This window comes from Sceloporus occidentalis, unplaced genomic scaffold (genome assembly GCF_023333645.1).
Source record: "Sceloporus occidentalis isolate IW3139 unplaced genomic scaffold, rSceOcc1.0.p SCAF_14, whole genome shotgun sequence".
Taxonomy (NCBI): domain Eukaryota; kingdom Metazoa; phylum Chordata; class Lepidosauria; order Squamata; family Phrynosomatidae; genus Sceloporus; species Sceloporus occidentalis.
In genome coordinates, this window is record NW_028316994.1 from 6,271,439 (window position 1) to 6,280,594 (window position 9,156).

Sequence of the window (9,156 nt, forward strand, 5' to 3'; positions counted from 1 at the left end):
TCTAATGACTTTAGGCTGCAGGCATGAACAGGACTGTCTTTGGCAAGACAGCTCTGCCAATAGGTAATGACACACATGCCTGTACACCAGAATACAGCTCTGGCTCTTGCACTGGGGTTATCTTTTTGTAGTGGTTGTCAAGTTGTTTTTGAGATGTGGGAACTGGATGGCTTGGGTGTGGGGTGGCATTTGATCCTTCAGATTTCTTGGGACTGCTACTTTTACGATCCTTCATTGTCTATGGTTGCAGTCCGACATCTGGGGACATGCATCCTTGTTCTGGTGTAAGGAAAGCATGTATTAGAGAAATTATGGGCTTTTGTGTCAAAGAGGAACCCCACTCCTGGAATAGGCTGCTTCCTGCCTCCCAGCATCTGGTGGCATTTGGGATCCGAAATGACCTTGGAATGAGTTGAGAGAAATCATCTGGATAGACAGCTGGCTTCTGAATATCCCAGTAGCTTTATTCCTCGAAAAACAGTCAACAGACACACTGTTGGGCTTCCAGTTCTGACCTTGTATTGAAGAGGGAATGTCTGGAAGGAAAGACCCCGTCCTCGTTACAAGGCCTTAAAGAGGCTTTCTCCCTGCCCTCTCCCCTTGATATACCCTCTGTCCCTTTCAGCTGCATAGTGAGTTCAATAATCCCTGGGGCACAGGTAGCCCTTGCAACCGAGCCCTGGTGTCCCCTCTGCCCCGCACACTGGCTCGCACAGCCCGGCGGCACAACTCCTGGAGAGTGGGCACCTTGCATCGAAGTGGATGGGTGAGGGCCAAAGGCACTGGCAGCTGCCCTTCTCTCTCCAGATAGCATGGGCCCCCTTCAACAGCCCCCAGGCAGAGATAATGTTCTACCAGCTGGACCACACAGCAGAAAGCTGGAGGATGGCCAGCCCCTGGCAGAGCCTCCAGGTGAAAAGCTGGGCCTTGTTGCTGGATGCGCAGGTTGGTGATGCCAGTGTTGGTGCGGACGCTCAGGGTAAAGAGGTGGTGGTGGTCGGAGGAATCTCGCACCAGGAAGACACCAGGTGGCTGGGAGGTTAAGAGCCGCTTGGCTTCAGTGCCTGACAGGCTACCCCAGTAGAATCCGCTGGCCTCCAGGCGTTCCAGAGCACTTTCCACCCGCTCAAACTCCCCACAGAAACTCTTGAAGTGGTAGGAGGGCGTGGATGTGCCACTCATGGCCGCCACAGCTTGGGCAGGTGCTGGCGGGCAGCACCAGCACAGGGGGACCATTGCGCCTCCAGTTGGCCCAAAGATCTTGCTCGGTTATCGTAGCAGCATCTAAAGCAGAAGACAGAAATGGTTCACATGTTGCCACACCTAGAGAGAGACTATACTTGCTTCATTTTTGTGCAAATGTGGTCAAAAATTAGATTAGTCATAGTTCAATATTTACATTAAAAGCGATTATTTTGCTTCTCACTGTTCTATGTATTTATGAATTTGAAGGTGAGCACTTCCTGGAACATCTGAAGCTAGCCCAAAGCTGCAGAACAGTTTCATAAAATGCATTAGTAATGTGATCCAGATTCTCCAAGAGGCCCTATGTTAGTCAAGCCTTCAAATTGACACCATAGTGGACATGTCTTGTCGTGGCAGGCTGCTGTTTCATCTTTGTAAAAAAAAAGCGTGACCTTTGTTGCTCAGGAGCTGACTGATTGAGCAAGCTCAGCTTTTTTTCTCACAGCTTTTGCAACTGGTTGTTTCAGGAATCCTCAGTGAAAGTGAGAACCAGGAGAACAAAGGCACAGTTGAGTGACTGGACTTCACAGCAGAAAGGAAATTAGCTGTAACGTTAAAAAAAATGTGCTGCTGAAAAAAGTTACTTTGGGGGAACTATACTTCTTACACTCATCCAGCCAAGATGGCTATGCTGGCTCGCAGATATAGATGTGAGACTACATGGGACTGGAGGAGAATGAGGGGCATAGCATGTCTGCTATCAGCTGTCCTAAGACAAGTAGCTCAAGGTATTGCAGGAAGTTATTTTCCCAGCACCGAGGTGGGGGGATTAATATGGGTATTAACAAACACTCTTACCATTTTTTCTCCATGAGGAACAAGCCTTCTGTAAAGCCACTGGTTTTTATTTGCCTATTCAAGATGCAACAATACCTGGCACAATACTTAGTATTACAAGGACAGTTTACAACATTCTGCCTCCCACTGTGAGGACCTCAGCCAAATTCAGAGAAGAACAGAGTCCTGAAGGAGCAGCAGATGCCACCCTTTTTCTTGCTAATCAAAATGTTAAGTGCCTCTGTCCTGCAAGCCCTGCTCTCCACCACTGCTCACAGTTCCATGAAAAGACTTGGAGCCTTCAAGGAAGAGCTGGATTGCAGCCTCTGTGATAGTTGTGGGGAGAGGATGGCTGCAGGAGATCATACTGTTGCTATTGGGGAATAGAATGCAACCTTAGCAATTGATTAATATGTCTTCTTCCTCTCACAGTGTTGTGTATTTGTAAGTCAGCTGATATTGCAAAGACACTATCTCTCCAGCAGCCTCTTGTTACAAGGAAACAGACCAAGTCAAAAATGCAATGCTGGAATTTCCTGCCACCCAGAGAAGAGGAGGGGAGCCCTGTACAACGTCTTGTGGGTTTGAGGCCCAGTGCTGATTACCTTTGGAAGGAATCACAATCACACATCCCCAATAACCAAAAATGTCCAGCTCACAGAGCTTTTATCCTGCTAGATTTGGTGATACCACGCATTAAGACAACTGATTATTATTTTTTGCCATTCTCACAATTTGTCACCTCTTTGTCTCTTTGACTCCATTACTATACATCCACAGAGCTGACCCAAAACATTTAGCTGGCCAAACCAGGGTAGCAAATGATGTCCACCCACCAAAATTAGTACATATAAATACCCAAAGCTGGCCAGGTTACTTTGGTACATGAGACATTCAAATCAACAAATACCTTTCCCCATCCTTGACAGTAAAAATCTGAGAACTAATGTATTAAGGAACCAGATTTATTGCTCTTCTGTGATATACCAAATATACTGTCTGAGGCAACATCCTCACTCCACCTAAAGCTAGGGCTGGCTCTGCCTATCCAATTATTGTATCACCAGATATTTTCAGATAAGAAGCTAAAGAGCTCTGAAGCAAAAGAGATGCTGGTCAGCACCTGCCAGATGCAGACTACCAGGCTAGATGAATCAATAGTCTAACCTGGTATAAGGCAGCTTCTCCTGTGCTTTAAGAAATGACATGGTTGACAGCTCATAAGTCTGAAGAACCACCCCCCAAAAGAGGCTGCTACCTGTGTCTCTGAAGTTGTCAGTGTTCTTGCCTTCCACTCATGTTTGGAGAGGGTCAGTTCTGCCTAGAATAGATCATGTATTGAATGTAGTTGAAACTTTTATTCATTCCTGACAGAATTATGAAATCAAATTACCTGGTCTCACAAGATGCTTGCCATTCTCCTGCCTGAATCCGCACTCTAGGCTTGCTTCTTTCCATCTGCCTTCAATAGAGTCTATCTCATTTCCACAATGGATGCCACTGAGTAATTCACTCCCAGGCAGAGAGGTTTCAGGACTGCCCACCTCTGAAGAAAATTGCCTGTTGAATCTCTCTACAAGACTACCAGTTTTAATGGTTAACCACTCATGAGAGACATGTCTTTGTGTCTAGGTGTACATCCATACTGTGCAATTATAGCACTTCAACATCACTTTAAATGTCATGGGTGCATTCTCTGTAATCTTGGGATCTGCTCAGGAACTTAAATTTTCTGCTAGAAAGCTCTAGTTTGAATGACAGCAGAAAATTCTACGAGAATCCACAGTAAAGGCACTTTGATCCTACTTCAGCTGCCATTGCTCCATGCTATGGAATTCTGAAATTTGTAGTTCTATGAGGCATTTAGATGTCTCAGTGAGAAAGATCTAGTGCCTCCCCGAACTACAATCCCAAGATTCCACAGAAAGGAGCCACAGTAGCTAAAGTCAGATCAAACTGGTCCAGTTATGAAGTTTGGATATGTGCAAGGAATCTTTCTAGCATCTGCTGTCTTCCAGTATGTACCTTGCTCCAGGATACCTCCTCCCATGTAACCCCCTCTGCCACACTTTTATTTTGTAATACATTCAGTTGTGGCGCTATTAGGAAATGACTGGGACAAAGCCAAGTATCCCTCTCTTAGGAACCAGCAGGAGGGCTCCTCAGTACAGCAAGGTTGTGCCACCATATTTTGACCACACATTACTTACACTTGATCTTAGTCAAAAAGGAAAACAAGAATTATTTTTTTAAGCCGTGTCTAAGTAGATGGGACATTTCAGTCTGTCAGATTCAAGTGTTGTTGCAGAATTCAGACAGAACAACACCCACAAGTTGGGCACTTTACAACATTGTCACCTGAAACATTAGAAACAATATCCATGAGTTTCAGCCCCTCACCATGTGCGGATTTGTTTCTGGCTTTGGTACGTGTTTTGTACGGGCAAGAAACAAATGGAACAATAATTGTCTCAACATGTTTACTGCATTTGTATTACAGTAATCACTCCCTTTCCCAACAAGAAGGGCTGACAGCTGCATAAAATAAATGTTCTTCTTGATGTGGACACATGTTTTGTGACTGGGTGTTTGGGTATTGTGGAATGCCTTTACATCGGCACCCACAAACATTTCTGCAGAGGTAGGGTATTTTTATAGTGTACAATATGCTGAAATGCAAACTGGAGTGTTACAAAGCACCAATTGAAGACATTCAGTGAAAAAAAATTTAAATCTTGCTGAGCAAAGATTAAGTTGAAGCCGGATGGTAAGACCACCAGGGTGGGTCTATTGTACTTAGAGTAGATTTTTGAAATTAATGAGACATGGGTGTATTGACACTGCATAATCATAGCAGCTCGCTATCAGTTTAACTGCCATGGCTCCATCCTATAGGATTTGTAGTTTGGCAAACTATTTAGAAGGCACCAAGAGACTTTGAACGAGAGGGGCTGAATAACAGAGTCATGTTGGGAGACCCTACAAGTGCCTAGAGAAGTGTTTTCTTTAGGATCTTCTAGGTTCTCTAGCACAACCCTATGGTCATTGTCTGGCAGAGTTGCGCTGGAGGACCTAGAGATTCATAGAGAGAACATATTTATCAAAACCACAAATAATCAAATCCGCCAAAGTAAAAGCTGCAAATGTGGAGGGCCAACTGTAATTGGCTAGTATGGCTACCCTCTTACTATAACTTATTTGCCTCATTGGTTGCAGTGGGTCTCCTCTAAACATGATTAAACCTAGATCCAACCCATTAAGTCCAGATTCTAATGTTAACTAACTGTGTTTAACTCCTCTCTTGAGCTTGTGGTACAGTCAAGTCCACACTTGATCAACCTACACAGACAGGCTCAGTGAACAAGTTAATGTTATTTCCTTTCCATCCACCTTTCCTCCTTAGGAAAACTGTTGTTGTGCTGCAATTGTGTTAGAAGTGGAGTTTTATTGTTTGCTTGATTTTAAAGGAATGATCCAGTTGCAACTAAGCCCTGTCATTTTCAATAGGGAAGAGTTTAGTGTGGGCTTAAGTTTCCACTTAAATCAATAGGATTTAAACCTGTTTAACTTGGAAAGAGTTATGCATGGACCCAAGTCTGCACTTAAATCAACAGGATTTAAACTTCCAAAATCCACAAAGCAGTTATACCTTTATTTGGCCCAAATGCACAAAATACATGAGGCATGTTGGTACATACCAACAACATTTTGACAAAACACAGGCCTGTGACTAACATCATCACTTATTATGTATTCTTTTTAACGCCCTTGCTTCTTGAAGAAGCCAATGGAGCTTCAAAAGCTTACAACAGGTAGTTTGTGATTTTGGTTGGCCCCATAAAGATATTACGGTTTTGTGGATTTTGGATGTTATTGTAATTTGCTCTATGGCCAACACAGCTATCCCTGGATATGTTTCCAGGATTTAAACATGTTTAACTTGGGCTGGAACATTATACTGGATTGATCCATCTAGCTCAGTGTAAAGAAACAAACTGGCAGCAGCAATCTCAGGTTTCAGATGGGAGGCTTTTCCCGAAACCTTCAACGTGCAAAACCTGTGCTCTCCTACCAAGCTACAGCTTAACTATGGTTTCAGTACAGATGTGGACAAAGAGTGTCCCTCCATATATGACTAGACTACAACTCCCCCTATCTCAAACCAGCCCAGGCAATGGTGACTGAGGATGAGAGTTGTAGTCTGGCAGGATCCAGAGGGCCACAAATTGCTCAGTGCTGCTTTAATGTAAAAGCAATGGTTTAGGACAGGTTTCAACAATAATAGAGATTCAGAACAGAATTGAGCGAATCTTTCCTGTTCAAAAAAAGCAAAGTAAGTCAGGCAAAGTTTTGCTGTGGGTGGAGATTTTGAAGCAATTTCCTTGTTGGGCCAAAGGATTTCAATTTCTTGATCCCATCCTTCAACATTTCCGATTTGTGGATTCTGTTGGCTTTTAGAACTGAGTGGGTGGAAATATAAAATAACTAAATGCAGAAAGTTCTATTAATATTCATAAATAGGAAAGAAGTATTTCTCAGTTGTGTCAGGTCTCAAAAACAAAATGTGAATGTTTTTGACAGCCAAAGATTTACAATTTCAGTTTGTGACATTTCATTTTTTCCCCTCCAAGGCAAGCTAAGAATTGGCTTCCATTACATCATCATATTTCATGTCTAAAATTTAATTCATATTTTCCCCACTTAATGATGATGATGATAATAATGATGGGAAGGAGGGAGAAAAAGGGATTTATCCCAGGTTACAGCCATTAAATCCCAGGTTTTGCAGGCACTTATTTTAGAGAAAGGAACTGGCAAAACCACCCCAAATATTCCTTGCCTAAGAAAACCCTATGAAATCACACGGTTGCCTTAAGTCAACAGGCAACTTGGAGTGCATCTACACTGTGGAAATAATGCAATTCCACACCACTTTAAGTGCTGGGGCTCCATCCTATGGAATATCTGGGATTTGTAGTTTTACAAAATCTTTCGCCTCCTCTGCCAAAGGGTGCTAGTGCCTCTCCAAATTACAAATGTCAGGGTTCTGCAGGGTGGAGCCATAACTATTAAAGTGATTTCAAACTGCATTATTTCTACAGTGTAGATGCACTCTTGAAGGTATAGACATAAGCAAGAAAGCACCAAGACTTTTCCCACAGATAAATCCCAGCATTAAAACCACCACAATAGTTCTGAACCAGGAAACAAAATTACCCCAACTTATTCTCTCTTTCTTTTTCTTTCCCTTCTAAGTCCACCAGGCATTTTGCCACCACCTCCTCTCCAACTCATTAATCCCACCAGCCAAAAATATAAAAAGAGAATTATTATTATTAGTTGTTGTTGTGTGTCTTCAACTCATTTCTGACTTATGAGGACCCAATGGCAAACCTATCATAGGGTTTTCTCAGCAAGATTTATTGAGAGGAGGTTTTGCCATGGCCTTCTCCTGGGGCTGAGAGAGTGTGACTTTGCCTGTGGTCACCCAGTGGGTTTCATGGCTGAGCTGGGAACTGAACCCTGGTCTTCAGAGTCGTAGTTTAATGCTCAAACCATTACCCTATGCTGGCTCTCATCATTATCATCATCATTGTTGTTATTGTTGCTATCATCACCATTATTGTTGTTGTTGCTGTTATCATCATCCTCATTATCACCATTACTGTTGTTGCTGCTATCATCACCACCACCATTATTATTGTTGTTATCATTATAATCACAACTACTATTATTATTGTTATATCACCATTATTATTAATGTTATCATCATTATCACTATTATTATTATCATTGCCATCACCATTATTATTGTTATCATCACCACCACCATCATTATTGTTATCATCACCATTATTATTATTGTGATCATCATCATCACCATTATTGTTGTTGTTGTTGTGATTATTATTATTATTATTATTATTATTATTCTCTTTCTCTGGTCCTCTTTCCAAACTCACCTTTTTGGAGGCCAAGGAAGCAGAAGCGCCTTTCTTTCTTTCTTTCTTTCTTTCTTTCTTTCTTTCTTTCTCCAAGGATGAAGGGAGAGGATCCCCCCCCCCCAAATTTCCAAAATCACAAAACCAACTCCATTTCGTGGGGTCTGGGGGTGAAAAGGAGCCCACCTTGGTGGCCTGGCTTGTCCATCATCTCAAGGGTGGTCCAAGGGGCTTTGCAACCCAAAAAACACAGGTTTCCAAGTGCAAAAATGAATACTATTTGCTCTAAGTTGGGTCAGGACTCTGCAGGAAGAAGAGAAGAAAGAGGTAAGCGGCTCTGGAGAGAAAGAAAGAGGGAAAAGTTGAGGGGAAGAAGAAGAAAAGAGCCCCTTCAGGTTTTTCCCCAAACACTCAACTTTGCTCCTGAGGTTTGTGTGAAGGCGCCAACACGTGTCTGAGGCCAAAAGAAGCTCCTTTGGCTTTTGCAGCAGAAGAGAAAAATTGGGGAGGGAAAGAAAAAAGAGTGAAAAGAAAGAAGGCTTGGGTTGGGGGGAGGTTTTTGGGTGGAGAGGGGGAAAAATAAGATCCCCCAATGAAGGAAAATATTGTCCTTTGCAGCTTTTCCTTTTAAATTTGAAGCAGAGGGAAAGAAAAAAGAGTGGAAGGAATGAAGGACTAGGGTTTTGAAGGGTTTTTTTGTGTTAAAAGAAATTTGAAGTAGAGGAAAAATTGGGGAGGGAAAGAAAAAAGGTGGAAGAAATGAGGGACTAGGATTTGGGTTGTTTTTTTTTTGGAGGGGAATAAGACCCCCCCCCCCCCCAATGAAGGCAAAGGAAATGTTCAAAACAGTTTAAAGTAGAGGGAAAATTAGGGAAAGAAAAAATGTGGCAGGAATGAGAGATTGGGGTTTTTTTGGGTGAAACCCAATGAAAGCAAATATTGCCTTTTCCCAGTGTGTTGGGAATTGTGATGGAAAGTGAGGGGAGGGGGGGGGAGAAAAAAGGATGGCTAAAGCTAAAAATGTAAAAGAAGAAGGAAGCTCTGCCCTTGAAGACTGGGGTTTGGAGAGAGCAAGGGGTTGTTTGGGGGGAGAAAGAAGACCCCCCCCCCCCAATGAAAGCAAATCTTGTCTCCTTTTTCAGTGTGTGGCTGGATGCCTGGTGATGATGGTGGGAAGGGAGCAAGAAAAGAA

General features: G+C 42.9%; 1 protein-coding gene across 1 annotated transcript; it reads right to left on the reverse strand.

Moving 5' to 3' along the window:
- Positions 1-454: 454 nt before the first annotated feature.
- Positions 455-8,750, reverse strand: LOC149303682 (suppressor of cytokine signaling 3-like). The gene is made up of 2 exons (XM_089480645.1): positions 7,986-8,750; positions 455-1,284 (listed from the first exon to the last, which is right to left on the reverse strand). Exon 2 carries the CDS (start codon positions 1,234-1,236, stop codon positions 622-624), a length of 615 nt encoding a protein of 204 aa, XP_089336771.1. The 5' UTR covers positions 1,237-1,284; positions 7,986-8,750; the 3' UTR covers positions 455-621.
- Between the last annotated feature and the right edge of the window lie 406 nt (positions 8,751-9,156).